Source organism: Emys orbicularis, chromosome 7 (genome assembly GCF_028017835.1).
Source record: "Emys orbicularis isolate rEmyOrb1 chromosome 7, rEmyOrb1.hap1, whole genome shotgun sequence".
NCBI lineage: Eukaryota > Metazoa > Chordata > Testudines > Emydidae > Emys > Emys orbicularis.
Window position 1 is genome coordinate 19,803,742 of NC_088689.1, and position 21,667 is coordinate 19,825,408.

Here is a 21,667-nt window from a genome sequence, read left to right on the forward strand (position 1 = left end):
GTTGACGTGGTTAGATTAGTTGGGTAGAAAGATAATTTTGGCTGCAGTCATTTTAGATTGATGTCTTTTAAGTCCAAAATGAAAACACTGAGATGATACAATTGTTTTCATTTTTATTTCTAAAATTGTCACCACATATTTTTATATTAAAGAGAATATGATACAGTAACTCCTTGCTTAACGTTGTAGTTATGTTCCTGAAAAATGTGACTTTAAGTGAAAAGATGTTAAGTGAATCCAACTTCCCCATAAGAATTAATGTAAATAGGGGGGGGCTAGGTTCCAGGGAAATTTTTTTCACCAGACAAAAAACTATATTTTTATATATATAGATATAGATATATATACGCGCACACACAGAATATAAGTTGTAAACAAACAATTTAATACTGTACACAGCGATGATGATTGTGAAGCTTGGTTAAGGTGGTGAAGTCAGAGGGTGGAAGAGGGTGGGATATTTCTCAGGGAATGCCTTACTGCTAGATGATGAACTAGCACTCGGCTGAGCTCTCAAGGGTTAACACATTGTTGTTAATGTAGCCTCACACTCTACAAGGCAGCAGGAATGGAGGGAGGGGAGACAGTATGGCAGACAGAGACACACATCCGGTGTGTGGGAGAGAGAAAGATGTGCATTGCCCGTTTAAGTATGCTGACCCCACTCTAAATAAACTGCCTTTTTAAGTATATCAGCAAGTTGAGACAGCAGCTGTGGCCAGCAAGCTCTCTCCATCCTGAGCCCTGTCCTGTATTCACCCTGCTCTGTATGAAGAAGGGGTAAGTGGGGGGCAGGAGTACGGGGGAGAGGGACACCCTGACATTAGCCCCTGTCTTCCCTCCCCGCACAGCAAGCAGGAGGCTCCCGGGAGCAGCTCCAAGGCAGAGGGCAGGAGCAGCACATGGCAGTGTGGGGACAGCTGAACTGCCGGCAATTGATAGCCTGCTGGGCAGCTGCCACACAGGGAACTTAGGGGAGCGGGGAGCTGATAGGGGGCTGCCGGTCCACCTTGGTTCCAAGCCTCCACCAACTAGCTGCAACGGGCTGCTCTTCCTGCAAGCTGTGGACAAAGCAGGTGGCTGCCAAACAACGTTATAAGGGAGCATTGCGCAACTTTAAACGAACATGTTCCCTAATTGATCAGCAACGTAATAACGAAAAAACGTTAACAGAGACGACTTTAAGTGAGGAGTTACTGTATACTATAGAATAAATAAATAATAATTCTTAGCATTTATATAATGCTCTTCATCTGCATATTTCCACGTGGTTCTATGAATATTATACTAAAAATATTAAAACTGAACTACACTTGTCAAATAAACAATGTATATTTTGTGATATGTTAACCTTTTTCTGTGTTTTGTGTACTAATTCTCCAAATTTGTTGATTCACAATGGTTCTCCCAGTTGGAGTTGAATGAGTTTCTATTCTACTTCCATGTTACAATTAGACTCCGGATACTAAAATGGTGGGGGTGAAAGGGAACCATTATTTAAAAATAATTGTTTACTACTTTCCCACATTTTCTCCTATCTTTCCACTATCAAATTATTTTCAGTAGTAGTATTTTACACCAATGTGGTGCCATTCTTGCCAGATTTTACCAAGCAACTTTAGAAATTATATGTACTCAGTAACACTGCATTGCTACTACTTCTTGGGTGGAGTGTGGCAGCCAGGCAAACACTAGCATGATGTGTACCGCAGAGGCATAAGGAGAGTAATATAAAATATGGATTTTATCTATGGATTTAATTTTATGTATGTTTATGTCCAGGCATAATTTTCTGCCTAGATCTGAGAAGTAAAATAATCTTTGGTAGACACAGATTGTTTATATGTAAGCAGAAGTTCATGATAGATGCGCTAAAACGATTCTCAAGTTAAAAACCACTAGCTAGTTAGCCACTGATACTAGATAGTGAAAAAAGGAAGTCACTTTAATGCTATGTATATTTTCAATACTCTTTGAAATAATAAAGTTTAAAAAAAAGGCTTTAAGTGAGTGTATAACCAAATGTACTTTTAGATGTAATAAGAAAAATGATTAATAAAATGGTCAGTCTGTTAAGAAAAAGTATATCACCAGCATTCATATTCAGATGGTGCAACCTGATATATAATTGAGATCTTGAAACCTCAAATGAAAGTGGTAAGGCATACTCAACCAAGAAGTGTCATAAGGATTAGCTGCATGACCAGAGTTGCTAGCCACTTGAGTAACCACAGGGACCTGTTAATACCTAAAAAAGCAATACACAAATTCAGCTTAGAAACACAAAGGCAAAAGAGATTGTAATTGCTTGACTGAAAGGAAAAAGTCAATAGAGTTGCAAAATGTAAAGATACATGTGGCATTCATGTCCTGCTACTGGGATTCTCAAACTGGGAGTCAAGAGGTTATTACATGGGAGTCGCGAGCTGTCAGCCTCCATCCCCAAACCCCGCTTTGCCTCCAGGCTTTATAATAGTGTTAAATATTTTTTAAAAGTGTTTTTAATTTCTAAGCGTGGTCACATTTGGGGGCTTGCTGTGAGGAAGGGGTCACCAATACAAAAGTTTGAGAGCTATTTCATAATCTGTCTTCTGTTTTGATACTGTACCCAATGAAAAGAAAAAGGCAAAGTCATTTATTATAGGTGGCACAAGTAGTGATTTCTATAGTTGTTTGTTTCTGTTGTAAGACCCTGTTTTCACTTGCATATAACTTTGCCAAACTTAAACCGTTTGGACTGAAATTTTCCATGCCATTTCTGCGAAGGAGGCTAGGGTGAAATGGATTGTGTTTCCAACGTTAAAAAATTCTTCCGTTTCTCTGAGAAGCTCTAGTACTTCCATGAATTGGAACAGGGACTTGAAATTTGGCAGGGGGTTCTGTTGGTATCAGGGATGTATCCTTGCCATTCTTGTGAAACTCTGCCCAAATTTGGCCAAATTATAAGTCTCTGAAAAATCTGTTTTCACGTGCTAGATTTGGACAGATAAGTTCTGTGAAGATTCAGTCTGCTCTGAGCATGCTTCATCCCTTCACAGCTCCTGTGTGCTGACTGGAATACCCATGCGCCATCCCCTGAAATTGCCCCTCCTGGCTACAGTGGCTGCTGTGGCACCATGCTCAGGAACTGAGCAGGGACTCTGTGTCTTGTGTTCTCTCAATGTTGCCTTATTGCCATGCCCGGCAGCAAGGTGAAGGAAGAGCCACGTGTTTGATGCAGCTAGGTAAGGAACAGCGTGAGGGTAGAGATGTACATTAGTGGGAATGTGGTAGGACCTTTGGTAGGGAAAGAGAATAGAAGCAGGACCAAAGGGGAGCCGAAAACCAGGAAGGAATATAGAAAGAGGGGCAGAAACAAAGTATGGGGGAGGATGGGAAGGAACTGTGGATAGAGACAGGGGCAGGAGTCAGACAGGAGGGATGGACAGAAGCCAAGAGGATATCAGCAAGGGAGAGGACAGGGCAGGAGCTGGGGAGTTGGGGATAGGAGAAAAAAAGGGACAGGGAAGAGTGGTGAGGTGAGGAGATGGGGCAGAGGGATCTGTAACTACCGAACACACTTCCCTGTAGAACTTCAAATTGAATCCATTATTGCGGAGTCTCAGCATTTCTTTGCTGTCTAGCAAATCACTGTGAAACAGACTGGCAAAGTGTGTGTCTCCAGCCACCCTAGTGGTTAGTCCACATAGGAGATAACTGCCTTCTACTTCTACCGATTACTTTGTTAGCTTAAGTTGTAGATAACTTTGCTGTGGATCTAAAGACACCAACCCTGCAAATGACCCATGTTGGGGTGAGTGCAGTTCTACATGATGAAATTTCTATTTTTATTTAGTTTTTAAGTTTCCTGCAAACATAGGAAGTTACAGAAGGGAAAACAAAAAAATCACACCACCCTACATTAAAAGAACATTATTAAGGTTGCAAAATCAAGCACTCAAAAGGTAGAAAATGCCAGAATTAATGTCACCTGTACAACCTTAATTTGTACCCTTTTTGTCGGCGTTATGATCCAGTTTTTAATTACATGATCATATATTATTTTTTCCACAAGATTCCAGCCTTATTCAGCAAATGGGTGGTTATCTAGGGTTTTTTTAATGCTGCTCAATTAATGTGTGGCACCATGCATTATTTACTGCACACCATCCAAACACTGTACTGAGTACAGAATTATGAATTTCCTCATGGGCTCTTCTGTGGTGTTATCATTGTAGTATTTTAAATCTTTTCAAACATTAATGAATTTAGTTTTGTACCACCGCTATGAACTGACGGGGTATTTTACACGTGGGGGAACTGTGGCAGAGAGATTAAATCCAAAATTGTCTAAAATGTCAACAAATTTTGGGTGCCTAATTTGAGGACTTAATTTTTCAGAGTATTTAGCATGCTATAGCACTTTATTATGTTCAGAGCAAAGGTCTTAGGGTATGTCTATGCTGCAGTTAAAAAGCCATGGGTGGCCTGTGTCTGCTGACTCGGGCTTGAAGGGGTCTGGCTAAGGGTCTTTTTAATTGCAATGTAGATGTTCGGGCTTGGGCTGGAGCCTGGGCTCTGGGACCTGAGCCTGAATATCTACACCACAGTTAAACAGCCCCTTAGCCTGAGCCCCACAACCCCAAGTCTGCTGACATGGGCCAGCTGGGGGGTTTTAATTGCAGTGTAGACATACCCTTATTGACTTCACATGCAGTTGTGGGCACTCAACACTTCTGCAAATCAGACCCTATGAGCCTCAAGCTGGGTACCCAGAAAATGAGGAACACATTGGCCACCTGTGAAAATTTTGGTTTACGTGACTTGCCCAGCATAACATAGGAATTCTGGCCGAGACAGGGATAGACTCCAGTTTACTATGGCATTCAGCTGCTTAACTATGAGACCATCCTTTCTCTTCCTGCACTTAGCTTTCTCTGATTAAACTGATTTTCAGTGGTGACCATTGTGAACATAGAGTTTGTGTATTATTTACACTTTCTATTTCTTTAGAGATTTTAAATTTTATTTTTAGGTGCATCCCCTCATCAGACATCTAGACTTACAACATTTGAAATAATTACCCCTCGAAGTTTGACAGGCAGGGAGAGACGCCACACATATTTACATGAGGTTTGTTTTTCTAGCCAATTTTTTTTTCTGAATTATTTGTTAATGTTAATATTGCACTACAGTATATATAAAAGAATACACCCTACTGTGTAGAATAGTAAGTAATCTCTTCTGATACCTTTCAGCAGGTTGCATGTTTGTGAGTGAATTATTGTGCTCTCAGAATTGGCTTCAAAACAGGCATGAGATGGTGTTCTCACTCCACATCACACAAATCTGTAGTTCCGTTCATACTGATTGCTATTTTTGTTGGCAATCTTAGCAGAGACAAAAATCTGAGTGAACATGGAAAACTGCCAGGTGTTTTCTCTAAGTCAAATTAGACAGTATAGGAAAGTTTAAACTGACATTATCCATGCTGTGCCGGTTCTTTGGCTAAACAGAGGACTTCAGTCATCCTAGTGCCTTTCACTGTAAATAAGGGCCCAATCATATTTGCATTGCACAAGTAGTCCCATTTAATTCCATGGGGCTAATTGAGAGAGTAAGGGGTGATACATTTGACACTAAATTCCCTAGATGAGAAAAAATATTAATGAATGTTTGAGATAATATTTGCTCCAAGTTAGAGTGTGGTTGCCAGGGAAATACTGTATAATGGGTCAGATTTAGTCATCTTTCAGTGAACTGACCTGTGGAATCTGAATTTGAATATTGTTTATTGGGCTATGATGATTTGCATAAGGAGTGCCACAAGGCATTATATTATGGATGGGCCTCAAAGACTTTGTTTTTACTCTACACAATGAATTTCCCTACACATTTTCTCCCTTCTTTTGTAATAAAAGTTTTAAATGAAACATCTAAGGTAGCAAGATAAATTACAACATCGGTACACATGGACGGTATTGACACTACAAGCAATAACCCAGTGTTAAACATTAATGAATTATTTTTAAAGATCTTTTTTTAATTTAAGAAGGATAGATAGTCATCTGAGAAGACTACAGATGCTGATTTTACAAAAGAAGAGATAATCTTCCACATTTGCCTCCCCTTGGTGCTTTCCTACACTTTTTACAGCATAACTATTAAAATACAGCTCTTTTGGATGGGGATTTTCAAAAACGCGGGTGATAGCCTAAATTTGCTCCCACTGAAGTCTGCAGTAACACTCCAGTTGTCTTCTATGACAGTAGAGTTAGGCCAATGCTGAGTGCTTTTGAAAAGTCCACCATTAATGTCTAAGCATTGGAATTTCTGTTTGGTAATCACAAAAATATTTACTCTGTATTCAGCTCATTATGATAAGCTACTCCAATCTTTTAACCACTGCTCATTCTCCATTTATCATCCCATAAAAATCATGTTCAAAAATCTTATTGTAAGTTTTATACCAAAAGCTTTAGTAGTATGCTTAGTGTCCCATGTTTGAAATAAGATGAAAGTTACTCTCTTTCTAAGGGAGGAGATGTTGTAATGAACGATGCAACAGTGCATCCCATCACCAGTCTGGCATCATAATTTTATTATGAAGGCCCTGCTTCATGGGTCCAGACAAGCTCTGCTCAGCGTAAAGTGTAGGCTTTAAGCTATCTTTGCACTCCTTGGATTCTGGGATCAGTCAGGAGTTAGTTTGGTTTTTGATACAGGTTAGAGCAGCCTTTGGCTGCTCTAAATATGCTTGGTTGCCCAAGAATAGCTGGAGTGCAGCTCCATAGTTGCACTAATGTTACATCCCACAGGAGGTGACAGACAATAGTTATGCTGGCTCCTCACTGCTCAGAGAACAGAATTTGGCTGGGTTTTGGTCCAGCTTTAATTTTTCCATTATTTCACCCTGATAAATTAGTAAGGGGCATCTGTTCTTGAGAGTATAAAACCCTAGACTGCTAGTCTGGATTTACCACTGCTAATGGTTATTTTCTGCTCTCCTATTAGCATAAGTTTATATTGTCACATTTCCATAAAAGTCTCTATTAGCAGAGTATGTTAATCCTTCTGCTGGTTGTTTGTTTTTTGTTGTGTCTTTTCCATGAAGTTTTCCTAGCTGCATGGAATGTAAAATTTCAATAAAAAAAATAGTGATAAGGTGGGTGTAATATCTTTTATTAGACCAACTCAACATGTACTTTAGCATTTCCCAGACCTGAAGAACAGCTCTTTGTAAGCTTATCTCTCTCACCAACAGAAGTTGGTCCAATAAAAGATATTACTTCATCCACCTTGTCTCTGTAATATCTTGGAAGCAACACAACTACAACGCCTCGGCATATAATAAAAAATAATTCAGGGAATGCCACCATCACTGTGGAATATACAAAGCATGAGGTTTTAAGAATATCTCTCTTTGTAAATTTATTGTTTACCTAAAACATTGAACAAAAGTAGTAGTAGTGTCTTTTTTGGTTAGAGAAAATATGAATTTATGATCAGGTAGGTAACTGCGTAACCCAGGGATATTTTTGTTTTGTTTTCAGGACCATTCAGATGATAATCGCTCTTATTCGATTCAAACTGCAAATGGAACATACATCCTAAAGCTAAAGAAAAATAAGTAGGTTATGCAGTATTCTCGGACACATTTCAATTTTGGATTTTATTTAATAGAGACCACTATTTTTGTATTGAAAATTGTTTGGAATAAGCAGTCTAAAATGTTAGTATGTAATGAAAGTGAGGTGATAATAAATATTGTATAAAGGAGCTGGCTTGAAAATGGATAAAATAAAATGTGAAAATGTTACTGTAGTTAATTTTTTTAAAATTCTGATGAAAGTTTCACTTAGCACCACTGTATATAAGAAACAGTATGCCAAAAAGCATATTGTTAATAGAGATTTATTACAGAAGAAAAAGTTCTCACTGAAAAATAAATCAGTGCAAAATTAGATTTCTGCTACCTATTTTTGTTAATTATTGTGGAGGAATTTGTCTAATTTTGTTGTTATCCATCCTCAAAAGTTTATAGGCCAGCCACTTGTCCAATAACTGAAAGAATGCATCAAGTTAAAAAACAATACATTTATGGATTTTTTTGGTAAAAAATATTTTAAAAGTAAATTATTCTCAAAATGATGCAGCTGATTTTTTTAAAAAAGCATCCTATTTTACACTCTATGTCCTTCTACCGTGTTTAATAGCAAATTTATCATCAAAGTGCTACCCTCAAAATGTATTGCTGAATATGATACTTGATGTATATTTTGTCATAGACTCTTAAAACAGCTGCAGTTTATTTTTGTTTACAGAAAGCTTGTTAGTGAAGATTTTGTACTATATACATACAGCAAAAATGGGAAATTGGAGGCTACCCATTCAAAAACCAAGGTACTGTGCTTATTAAAGTTCAGTTTTTGTGTCAGACTGTTTCTTTAGCACAGGGGAGCCAAGCTTTGTGACACCAAATGCTGTCCACAAGGATGCTTATATTTTAAATACATTTTTAAACAAAAATACTTATACACAACCATTAATTCTGGTTGTGTTTATATCTTTCCTGATATAAGAATGACAATTGCTTGAGTTCACAACAATGAATAAAACACTCAAAGACCAACTAGAGAATAATAGAAGGTTGCATTGGATCGCGTTTTAGGCCTTCTTGAGCACTCCTCCATTAACCTGTGGTATTTTTATGTCATTGTTACCAATGGGTATAAAATGTAAGGCTGCCGTGCTATAATCTTAACTCTAAGTATGTTTAACCTGTTGCTATTTATGATGACATGGTGTCTACAATAGCCCCTGTTTTCAGAAATATGTGAATGTATAAGAAGGATGCTCTGGAAGCTTACATAAAGACTGAAATTAGGTTAGTTGATTATATAGCCATTGTGTAACATACATTTTTGGATCAAGATGCAAAGTTACCCAGTTTTGAGGCCCTGATTCAGGAAAACGCTTAAGCACATGCCAACGTTTATTCCTGTTCAGGAAGGCATTTAAGTATGTACTCAACTTTATTCATGAGACTTCAGTAGAATTTAAGCATGTGCTTACGTGTGCTTCCTGAACAATTCAGGCTTTAAAAGCAGGGTTTACCTGCCAAAGAACAGGATGGACAAAATAGACCCAGGTGGTTTGTCAGAGGTTGGGAATGGGTTAAATTGGAAATTTTCCCTCACTTGTAAAGGAGGGGAAATTTTTTTTACCAATTATTTTACCAATTTTTTATCAATGAAGGGCCAAAATCTGCTGTGCGTACTCATAGTGAGTAGTGTTTTACTCCAAGAGTAATCCCATGGAAGAAAGTTGAGACAACTTGTAGAGTTCTGAGTAAAGGTGGCAAAATCTGGCCCTAATAAATAAAATATTGTGCAAATGTGTAGTCTGGGTCTTTCACGTGAATGAAAAAAATACTGTTATTTAATTAATTATGTGGTTTCATTGTGTTTCAGACACACTGTTATTATCGTGGAGTTGTTGAAGGAGTTGCTGATTCTATGCTTGCTCTTAGTACATGTGATGGCCTTAGGTATTACTTTTTGCTTTTCACTTTTCAATGTCTCATTGACTAATATACCAAGAAAATGTATTGTTGTTCAGAATCTCAATTTTTTTTACATGAGAATGAATGAATCCAGAAGTGGCCAAAGTGCAACCTATACAATTTTGTAATGCTGCTTTTCAGGGACAGGGGTATGGATTTTCAAAATGCTGAGCATTGATGTAATTTCCCTCCCGTTGAATTCAGTGGTAAATCATATTAGAGTTAGGTTATCACTGAGTGCTTTTGAAAATTCCGCCTAGATGTCTCAATATGCAATACTGCATCTTGTGCTAAGCAGCCCTGGCGGATCTAGATGGACCACAGCTTGTTGGAACATGTAACCCCCATAGGGCTGCATCTCCCTATTGACTGCAACCCGCTCCATCATGCAAGCAAAGAGAGACAAATTCCTAGTGCAGCCCTCACCTGGGCAAAGTTTGAGTAACCTGAAGTTAATCTGTTACTAAAGGTAAAATTTTCACAAAACAAAAGTATAGTTTACTTAGATTGTAAATTTTTGGGGGGAGGGACTGTTTTTCATTATATAGGGTATGGGGCCAAGCACAGAGATGCCCTGCTTGGAGTCCTGTGCACTACCACAGTGTAAACAATAAATAAATAACTTAACTGCTGTGCATCACTATCTAATGTTTCCATATAGCATAAGAGTGTAGCACACTATAATCATCCTACAAATAATAGCAGCGATGTTGATAAGTTTTCATTTAGAAGCACGCTTCCAAAACCCGCAGAGTAACTCTGTTACAGTAAATTAAAATAATTTTTATGATTGTTACACAGTTCAGATTGGGGAATAAAAGATGGTGAATTGACAAAATGAGACACCACTTGCCGTAGTGTGCAGACATTCAAAATATGGTCATGAGTGTTCCCTGGGTTCCACGACTTCCTTGAGCTTAGCTCCCTGTTGGTGTGGCTTGAATATTCCTATAGGCTCTAGTAGGGTCCTTGGGCTTGGCTTCTTTTGTGGTGGGGAATAGGTGATGGAGCTCACACAACATCACCCACTTACAGCACCAAAATAAGACATCAAAGTAAATTGTGTAGTTCTGTGACTTTCCCTCTCTCCTTTCTTAAATGAGGAATGAAATAGCTAACAATGTTGACATTTACATTATTACTGGGCATCTGAGTTAACACGTCACTGAAATTAATGCAACAGAGAGATTGTTCCAGGCTGTCTGCAGACTCGCATACACATCTCTACATTAATTACACTCAGTTCACATTTTTTGAGGTTTTCTTTGCAACCTTAACAGACAGAGACTTATTTTAAATGAAAGCTAAGATTCTGGAGAACAATATAGTAGCTTCAGAGTGGTACTGCTACAGAGTGGTACTGCTACAAACCTTAACATGTAAAAAATAGTCACTGTATTTAGCCACCATCGGGCTTAGTAGGCTAACATTGGTCAGGAGGCAATTCTACTAGATAATTTCTCATACCTTTATTATTGTAGGGGAATCCTTCACATTGGTGGCAAACGGTATGGAATGGAGCCAGTTGACACATCAGCTACATTTGAGCACCTATTTTATCCATTAGAACATGTTCAGCAAGATCCTTTTCTGTGTGGTGTGCTGAATGATAACCTGCACCAGGAGAAGAGTGTGAAGAATTTTCTCAGATATACAAATGTTTCACACAGTACTTTCAGCAGGGAAAAGCTTTTTAGGGTAAATATATTTGTGTTTTTCTCTTGAGAAATGTTTAGATCCTTGGATCTAATACAACTCTTTTGGGGCTGCTTCAGTGGCCAGAAGGGGCCATAAAACCATCTTAACTTACTTCCTGGGGTTTACCCTGGTGTAGGAGCATTCCAGGTGGTGTATCTGGCCAGCTCTTTGTTTACCCCATTTCAGGGCCCCAAGCACGGCTGGAACACTACTGGGCTTTGGAAATCTTCATATAGAGCAGGGGTCAGCAACGTTTGGCACGTGGCTCGCCAGGGTAAGCACCCTAGCAGGCCGGGCCAGTTTATTTACCTGCTGACATGGCAGGTTTGGCCGATCGTGGCCCCCACTGTCCGCGGTTCGCCGTCCCGGGCCAGTGGGGGCGGCGGGAAGTCGCGGCCAGCACATCCCTCACTCACGCCGCTTCCCGCCGCCCCCATTGGCCCGGGACGGTGAACCGCTGCCAGTGGGGGCCGCGATCGGCCGAACCTGCCGCGTCAGCAGGTAAATAAACTGGCCCTGCCCGCTAGGGTGCTTACCCTGGCGAGCCGCGTGCCAAACGTTGCCGACCCCTGATGTAGAGGAATGGCAACATGGAGATTGTTGCAGTCAAGTGCAACTTAAAGCAGCCCAGAAGCTGTTCTAAGCCGTATGAGAGGTCAAAGCAACAGGATTGGAGGTTTTTAAGGCCCGGCTTGACAAAGCCCTGGCTGGGATGATTTAGTTGGGAATTGGTCCTGCTTTGAGCAGGGGGTTGGACTAGATGACCTCCTGAGGTCCCTTCCAACCCTGATATTCTATGATTCTATATTCTATGATTCTATGATTGGAGGGGTAGTGGATGTAAAGATGCCATAAAGCCCCCACTTCTGAGAGCCTGTCTGCCACTGAAGTATTGAGCTGTAGATCTTTAAGCTGCCATGTAAAGCTCAAAAAGCAAACAAACTTAAGGCCAAACCAAGATACCATGCCTTGTAAATATATGCAATAACCTGGTAACAAATAGTAATATAAATCTTGGCTTAATGGTAATTAAAATATTAACTTATTGCATTTTCTAACTTGCAGAAAAAACGAGCTGTGCTGCCACAGACAAGCTATGTGGAGCTATTTATGGTTGTTGATAACAACAGGGTAATGTGTTTCTCTAGTATTAAACACATTTTATTAAATTATTTAATTTTTCTCTAACATCCTAATATTGAATTTTACAGTATTTGCAGAAGAATTCTGATCCTGTAGCTGTGCAAAAGGAAACCATTGAGCTGACTAATTATGTTGATGGGGTAGGTCATTTCAGTCATATGGCTATTCAGTAGTCTCTTCTTTATCTTATTTCACAGAAGAAATATGAATAGTAATGTACAACTAGTGTATTCTGTGTTTGTATTCTAATTGAAAAATATAATTAATATACAGACATATAATTAATATCTACACAAGACTCTTAGAAGCGCAACACAGAACTCACAGCCCAGGGAAAAGGGGATAAGGTGGTTTTAAGCCACCTTTGCACACTCTCAATCTTAGGCTGCTCCAGGGGCATAACTTAGACAGCCCTCCCAGTGCTGCCCTGTGGGCTGCAGGGATACCTGCAATCTCTGGCAACTCTGACAGATCTCTCCCCACCTCTCGCAAACCTCCTGTGCCAGGATGTATGAGGGCAGGCTTAGGGCAGTTTTTCCTCAGCTGGATATAAGGCTTTTATAGCCACATTATGGTGCTCTGGACCTTTTCCCTGGCATAAAGGAGACAAAACAGGGGTGAGGATCACACCCATAATGCAGCAAATTTTAAAAACCCACCTCTAAAATTGCACTGTGCATTTTTGCATGGGTTTTTAATGTGCAGTTTTACACATCCAAGCTTTGTACACACAAAAGCATGAGCCCAAGAATGTGTTTGCAAAATTATACATGTAATTTCAGACATCAAGTTGAGGTGCCTTTGAAAATTTAGCAAAATAACATAGGGTTTCTGAATACGTATGAATCATTGTCATTAGACTCATGCAATAACTGATGAAAAACAGGGCTAAAAACACGGATAAGAGCACAGAAGACTTTTACTAGTGTTTTTTTTAACTTTACCTCAAAATATTTGTACACTATTTCTGAAAGATTGAACAGTCCTGTACATGTTTGTAAGAAAAAAATCAAATATTTCATCAGCATTAGGGAGGCTAATCCTCCCCTCCAACATGGTACATGGAGTGCTACATGAGGTCCATACTGCTCCTCTGTTCTACACAGGAATAATCAATGTAGGCAAGAAGTACTGATATCTAACTAAAGGCTTGATCCAGCTCCCACTGAAGACAATGGGGATCTTTCCATTGCATATAGTCCACCCTCTACTGGCCAAAGTTTACCCTCAAAATCCCCAGTTGCTGTCAGAAGATCTAGCCTCTTTGCTGCCTGTGGAGTTTCCCATTCCACAGCCGTAAGCAATTTCCATAAGTCCCTGACAATCCACTAGAGAGATGAAATCGTTCCTAGGCTCTCCTCAAGATAACCAGCCAAGATAACGAATGAAACGGTTCCTCTCCCCCCAAGTGTTGGCCCTCTGATCCCTTACTCATAGGGCTCTTGCACCTGAAGGATATGGCTAGGAATCCTAATAGAGAAGACCTTCAGTCTTGTAATCTTTATTCAGTAACATCCCACCCCCCATAAATTATAGTGTAGGTTTTGACTGAATAAAGAACAGGAGGATCTGGCCGAGTTTGTAATGTGAACTAATTATTTAAATGAAATAAGCTTTCTTACATTTGCATTGTTCCGGTCAACATAATATTGAACTGGTAATAATGATGTATTTTTTTCAGAATTCAATTGAATTTGGTTCACATATGTGTAAAGTAATCACCATTGTGTATTTTCAGATGTATGGTGCATTGAACATCCAGATTGTTTTGATTGGGCTAGAAATCTGGTCAGATAAAAATCACATAAATGTAATGGATGGTTCAGCTGGCGATGTACTAAGTAGATTTGTTTCTTGGAGAGAAAAAAATCTTCTTAAGCGATCAAGAAATGATGTTAGCCACCTCATAATGTAAGTTTTGGTCCATTAGAAAAACTTGCCTCATACTAGAAATCAGAATTGTAATATTGCTTATGTATGCAAATGAGAATAAATAATAGAAACTGGATTACTGCTAATTTAAAGCTTTGGCTGTAATTGTAGCCCAACAAGAAATTATTTGTGTAATTAAATCTTTATTCTTAATCTTATTCTTCACTCAAAAACAATAACACAGCATATGTATACTTTTCAAGAGTTATGTCATACAGTTGGTGTAGGCACATTGATCAGAGAGCCATATCCGATCCTTTGGGAAAGTGGGAAATTTCCCAATGGACATCAGTGAGACCAAGATTTGACTCATCATAGTATTTGGGTCAGAGCCATCAATATTTTTTCACTAGAAAGCAATTAACTTTCAGCCCCATTCTCAAAACAGTTCACGTGTTCTGTTCTTATGTTGCAGAGGGAGAAGTGCCTATAGTGGGGCAGTTGGAATGGCTTTTGTTAGTACAGTCTGTTCTCAAGTCCATGGAGGGTCCATCAGCACTGTAAGTACAGTACTTCATCTCAATTATTAATGTACAGATCTAGTCAATAAAAAAACCTAGACACCTCCCTGACTTATTCAGCCAAGTCATTAAGGGCTAAGAGGTTTGGTTTGGTGTGGGTTGTTCTGTTAGGCTTCCTATGAAAAGACAAAAAGTTTTTGAGGATGATATTATAATTCCTTTTGCCACATCCCTCTCCTTCATGTACCAATCCACCTCATTCGGATAAGTCTCAAGCTATATTTTGGCCATATTTTTAAATTTATTTAGCTCAAAGTTGGCTAGAAAAGCACACCCCCATAACTGTAAGTCCATAAACTCAAAATGGACAGCTTTTTATATGTTCTCGATGGGAATGTTAGCACGGGACCCACATGTGAGTTTGACTCTTCACACTCATGCACTGTACACTGTAGCCCAGATTCTTAGATGCACGAGAATTCCACTTTGGGGAGAATGGGATAAAATTCGCTTTAAGCTGCCTTTGCCTTCCCTTAATCCTATGGGAGGGCTAATATCACCTTACTTAGGATGTGAAGGTTTGTCCTTATAATATTAGATACCACAGCAGCAGACACAGTATAAGGGCCAGATTCTGCTAGCCTTACTTATACTTAATAGTACTTTACTCTGTGAGGAGGCAAAATCTGGTCCTAAACCGATATATAGATAAAGAATTACACTGATTTGCTATTAATGCTCTCTCCTTATGATACTAGACACTGTCATCACACATTTAGAGATATATAGCTTAAATAAATCAGTAGGTAGGATCATTGCCTTGTTTTCTTGTGATTTCTTTATTTTCATGTTTTATTTTCTTATTAATTTCAACATTGCTTTTCTTTACTAGCTTAATGGTAACAATGTGCTACGTCATGCCACAGTAGTTGCACATGAGCTGGGGCATAATCTTGGTATGAAACATGATGATGGAAGGTGCTCCACATCCTACATTATGTACAGTACGGATAAGTAAGAGCCCAAATATTACCTTATTTTTAATATTACATATTTGTATTAGATTTATTCAGCAGTGTAAAATTCCTATTAACCTCAGAGAACCTTAGTAAATGGGCTTTGTATGGAGAACTTAAGCCTAGAGGGTTAAAAAGTTAATGGGACTTAGTCGATTGATGTTAGTGTGCTGTTTCCACTCAGCTCCTAACAATAGTATTCGCACATTGGATCTGGTCCAAACTTCCCTTTCCTAAGGCTTACATTTACAGTTAATTTAAATAAAATGTACATCTCTACCTACATTGTATTATCAAGTTGGCAGTTCTGAGGATTAGGTTTCGGGCTAATAGGACTCACCTGATCTGACATCAGAGTGACTCAGCAAAAATAAATGCATGTTTATGCAGGGTTCAGTTTCTGATATCATAGTGTATCTGCAGAAAACCTCTATGCAGGATCAAGGAACCCATCACTGTTCTAGTTAGAAATTATTTATATATAGTGCCACAGTTAAACTTTGAATGCAGAGTTTCAGCCTGGAATAAATGTTGTGGCCCAGCAATAAACCCTCAAAAAACCCCACCAGAATTAGACATTAGAGATGGAAATCATAGAAAATTTATATGGAAAAGAACTTCCTCTAAACTAAATATCATTTATATTTAGGACTGTCAAGCGATTAAAAAAATTAATCGCAATTAATTGTGCGATTACAAAAATTAATCGCGATTAATCATGTAATTAATCGCTCTGTTAAACAATAATAGAATACCATTTATTTAAATATTTTTGGATGTTTTCTCCATTTTGAAATATATTGATTTCAATTACAACACAGAATACAAAGTATACAGTGCTCACTTTATATTTATTTTTATTACAAATATTTGCACTGTAAAAAACAAAACAAATAGTATTTTTCAATTCATCTAATACAAGTACTGTAGTGCAATCTCTTTATCATGAAAGTTGAACTTACAAATGTAGAATTATGTACAAAAAACCCCTTCATTCAAAAATAAAACAATGTAAAACTTTAGAGCCTACAAGTCCCATCAGTCCTACTTCTTGTTCAGCCAATTGCTCAGACAAACAAGTTTGTTTACATTTTCAGAAGATAATGCTGCCTGTTTCTTGGTTACCCTGTCACCTGAAAGTGAGAACAGGCGTTTGCATGGCACTGTTGTAGCCCATGTCACAAGATATTTACATGCCAGATGCACTAAAGATTCATATGTCCCTTGATGCTTCAACCACCATTCCAGAGGACAGACGTCCATGCTGATGATGGGTTCTGCTCGATAATGATCTAAAGCAGTGCAGAACAACACATGTTAATTTTTATCATCTAAGGGCTTGTCTATACTTACGCGCTGGTTCGGCGGCAGGCAATCGAACTTCTGGGTTCGATTTATCGCGTCTTGTCTGGACGCGATAAATCGAACCCAGAAGTGCTCGCCGTCGGCTCTGGTAATCCTGCTCGGCGCGAGGAGTACGCAGAGTCGACGGGGGAGCCTGCCTGCCGCGTCTGGACCGCGGTAAGTTCGAACTAAGGTACGTCGACTTCAGCTACGTTATTCACGTAGCTGAAGTTGCGTACCTTAGTTCGAATTGGGGGGGTTAGTGTAGACCAGGCCTAAGTCAGCTGCCACCAGCAGAAGGTTGATTTTCTTTTTGGTGGTTTGGGTTCTGTAGTTTCCATATCAGAGTTTTGCTCTTTTAAGACTTCTGAAAGCATGCTCCACACCTCATCCCTCTCAGATTTTGGAAGGCACTTCAGATTCTTAAAACTTGGGTCGAGTGCTGTAGCTGTCTTTAGAAATCTCACATTGGTACCTTCTTTGCATTTTGTTAAATTTGCAGTGAAAGTGTTCTTAAAATGAACAACATGTGCTGGGTCATCATCCAAAACTGCTATAATATGAAATATATGGCAGAATGCAGGTAAAACAGAGCAGGAGACATAAAATTCTCCCCCTAAGGAGTTCAGTCACAAATTTAATTAACGAATTTTTTTTAATCAGCATGGAAGAATGTCCTCTGGAATGATGGCCAAAGCATAAAGAGGCATATGAACCTTTAGCACATCTGGCACGTAAATATCTTGCGACACCAGCTACAACAGTGTCATGTGAATGCCTGTTCTCACTTTCAAGTGACATTGTAATTAAGAAGTGGGCAGCATTATGTCCCTTAAATGTAAACAAACTTGTTTCTCTTAGCGATTGGCTGAACAAGAAATAGGACTAAGTGGACTTGTAGGCTCTAAAGTTTTAGATTGTTTTGTTTTTGAGTGCAGTTATGTAACAAAAAAACTACATTTGTAAGTTGCATTTTCATGATCAAGAGATAGCACTACAGTACTTGTATGGGTGAACTGAAAAATATTTTCTTTTGTTTACCATTTTTACAGTGCAAATATTTGTAATAAAAAATAATATAAAGTGAGCACTGTACACTTTGTATTCTATGTTGTAATTGAAATCAATATATTTGAAAATGTAGAAAACCTCTAAAAATATTTAATAAATTTCAACTGGTATTCTATTGTTTAACTGTGCAATTAATTGTGATTAATTATTTTGAGTTAATTGCGTGCGTTAATTGTGATTAATCAACATCCCTATTTATATTCTAATTTCGGTTATCCATCCTCAAAAATATTGGGTTTAAACAAATAAGACTTCAAACTATAGTATGGTTAGTAGATGTCACTATACTTTGTAAATTCAAGACTTTGGGTAAATTTTTTAGGTAAGGAATATTTTTTACTATAGCACATTTGCCTTCTCTCTTAAGGGGTGTTGTGCAAAATCCACAAAAATTATTCAAGATCTGGAAAGAATTTCTTCAAGTGAGAGACTTAAAGAACTCATCTGTTTAGCTTATCAAAAAGAAGATCACAATCCTTAATCTAGCAAAAAGAGGCATAATGGGAACCAATAGTTGAAAGTTAAAGCTTAAACATTCAGGTTAGAAATAAGGCCAAAAAAATTAACAGTGACGATGATTAACCACTGAAACAAATTACAAAGGGAAGTGGTGGATTTTCCATCCTTGATGGCTTCAAATTAAAACTGTATGCCTTTCTGGAAGACATGCTGTAGTCCAGGGGTGGACAAACTACAGCCTGCAGGCCACATCTGGCCCACCAGCCAATTTAATCTGGCCCTCGAGCTCCCGCTGGGGAGTGGGGTCTGGGGCTTACCCCACTCCCGCACTCCAGCCGAGGAGTGGGATCCGGGGCTGCTCTGTGCAGCTCCCAGAAGCAGCGGCATGTCCCCCCTCTAGCTCCTACGTTTAGGGGCAGCCAGGGGGCTCCGTGCGCTGCCCCAGCCTCAAGCGCCGTCACCACAGTTCCCATTGGCTGGGAACTGCGGCCAATGAGAGCTGCAGGGGCGGCGCCTGCGGATGGGGTGGCACACAGAGCCGCCTGTCCGTGCCTCCGCATAGGAGCCATAGGGGGGACATTCCATTGCTTCTGGGAGCTGTTTGAGGTAAGTGCCGCCCAGAGCCTGCATCCCTGAGCCTCTCCCATGCCCCAACCCCCTGCCCCAGCCCTGATTCCCCTCCGGCCCTCCGAACCACTAAATCCCAGCCCGGAGCACCCTCCTGCACCCCAATCTCCTCATACCCAGCCCCACCCCAGAGCCTGCACCACCAGCTGGAGCCCCCAACCCTCCCGCACCCCAACCCCCAGCCCAGAGCCCCCTCCCGCACCCTGAACTCCTCATTTCTGGCCCCACCTCAGAGTCCGCACCCCTAGCCAGAGCCCCTCCTGCACCCCAACCCCAATTTCATGAGCACTCCTGGCCCACCATACAATTTCCATACCTCGGGCCAAAAGGTTTGCCCACCCCTGCTGTAGTCAAACACTTTGGGTTAAATACAGGGGTAAATGGGTGAAAATCAATGGCCTGTGTTATACAGGAGGTCAGATTACATGATCTAATTGTCCCTTCTGGTCTTAAAATCTATGAATATATGAAAGACTAAAACTCCTAGAAATATCTTTCCTTAAATGCAATATATAGATCTAAAAAATGAGTGATCCCAATGATCTTCTACTATTACACAAGCAATGTCTAGAACTTTGTTATTAAATGACTTGAAATAAATTGATCTTTACTAAGAAAAATGTGTATGCCAAACAAATGCAATATTATGCTTTCTAGTGCATCCAAGAATTTCAGCACTTGTAGTGCCAATGATTTTGAGAATCTCATTTTGAATGGTGGAGGAAACTGTCTTAAAAATGCTCCAAAACCAAGTGATATTTTCACAGAACCTGTCTGTGGCAATAATGTGGTGGATAAGAATGAAGAATGCGATTGTGGCAAACCCCAGGTATAGTACTTCAATTCATTTGGGCATCCAGGCTTCAATCTCAACCTGTTTTGTACAAAGAAGTTCCTTGGGTGAAGGGGTGGAGTGGGGGCAGGGCCCGAGGTGGAGCGGGGGTCAAGCACCCGAAGGGAAATGAGGCCGGCGCCTGTGATTGGTACTACTTAGAATATATGCTAGCAAATACCAGTGGAGAGGAAAAACCCCTGTTCAGTTGAAGGTTTTTTCTGACACCAAAAAAAAAGCCTAAAAACAAATCATTTCAATATTGTACTCTTAGCTTGGAAATAAAATATATTGAGTGCTCCGAACTGTTAATAGAAACCTGTGGAGTTCTGCTTCTTTAGGACCCGGTTCTATTTAGAAAAGCAGTTGTTGCTTTACCTGCTCTTATCCCAATGCAAATAGCCAATCAAAAATAAAGTTTCTCTCTAGTTTCTGATACATAGCCAAACTGCATGCTGCCTTCCAATAGGACAGAGAACTCTAAACTTCAGATACTGAAAGAGACCCAATACATTTGGCTTCTGGTCAGAATTTAATCTGATTGTGTTCTTCAGAAACCCCTGACTATAGAGAAAAGTAAAAACACTGTGTCCCTAATTCATACCTTTGCTATAGGAGTGTACTAATCCTTGCTGTGATGCTGCAACCTGCAAACTTAAGTCTGGATCACAGTGTGCTATGGGGCTGTGCTGTGAAAATTGCAAGGTAGGCTGGAGGAGCCCTTTTTTGTTAATTTATGTTCTTACCTTAAACAATTGGTACTAATTAGTAGTGAATTTTTTTTTTTAATTTTTAGAAATGGATCTATCACAGTGTCTTTAGACACCTGTACATACATTATTAAAACTGTACTCAGGAGTGTAGATTAAAGTAGGGTCAGTGGCTGAACAGAGAATCTTGGTCTGAGGATTCATGGCCTTATGTGTGATCTTCAGCTTACAAATGAAGTGTTAGCTCTGGCCTGACTTCTGCTATTAGGCAGAAGTAATTAGATGTCATGTAGTAGTGCTCTCGTTACTGCAGGATTGAGTTTCCATGCATCCCCTGTCTACTCATCATTTTTTTATCTGATGTTTATAAATGCCACACTCTGAACCAGTGCTGTGCCTGATCAAATTCATCAACTGTATCAACATGCCACAAAAAACTCATAGGAGTGGCATACGTGCTCTGTATATTGATATGAAGAACTATGTTCATCTTCCTCAAATTTACAAGCATATTTTCTTTCCGAACCTACTATATAATCATTGTATACCTTTGTGTTAGAATTTCTACTATTGCAAAATAAAACAGAGTAATTTTCTGTTTCATTTATAGTTTAAAGTGGCAGGAGTGGAATGTAGACCAAAAATGAATTTCTGTGATCTACCTGAATACTGCAATGGGACATACCCATACTGCCCAGATGATGTATATATCATGAATGGCTACCCATGTAACAACATGAAAGAATATTGCTATAGTGGGGTTTGCCAGAATTTTGATTCACAGTGTGAATCCATCTACGGAAAAGGTATTTTTAAACTGTTTGACTGTC

At 39.4% G+C, this 21,667-nt stretch overlaps 1 protein-coding gene across 1 annotated transcript in view; it reads left to right on the forward strand.

Moving 5' to 3' along the window:
- Window positions 1-21,667, forward strand: part of LOC135880855 (disintegrin and metalloproteinase domain-containing protein 9-like) — a 35,982-nt gene that overhangs the window by 2,127 nt on the left and 12,188 nt on the right. Inside the window, exons 2-14 of the mRNA XM_065407223.1 lie at window positions 5,015-5,112; window positions 7,533-7,609; window positions 8,304-8,382; window positions 9,453-9,529; window positions 11,026-11,242; window positions 12,308-12,373; window positions 12,454-12,525; window positions 14,124-14,296; window positions 14,733-14,817; window positions 15,671-15,792; window positions 19,953-20,124; window positions 20,743-20,832; window positions 21,448-21,643. Coding sequence (XP_065263295.1) covers window positions 5,015-5,112; window positions 7,533-7,609; window positions 8,304-8,382; window positions 9,453-9,529; window positions 11,026-11,242; window positions 12,308-12,373; window positions 12,454-12,525; window positions 14,124-14,296; window positions 14,733-14,817; window positions 15,671-15,792; window positions 19,953-20,124; window positions 20,743-20,832; window positions 21,448-21,643 — 1,524 coding nt within the window. The remainder of the gene's footprint in view (window positions 1-5,014; window positions 5,113-7,532; window positions 7,610-8,303; window positions 8,383-9,452; window positions 9,530-11,025; window positions 11,243-12,307; window positions 12,374-12,453; window positions 12,526-14,123; window positions 14,297-14,732; window positions 14,818-15,670; window positions 15,793-19,952; window positions 20,125-20,742; window positions 20,833-21,447; window positions 21,644-21,667) is intronic.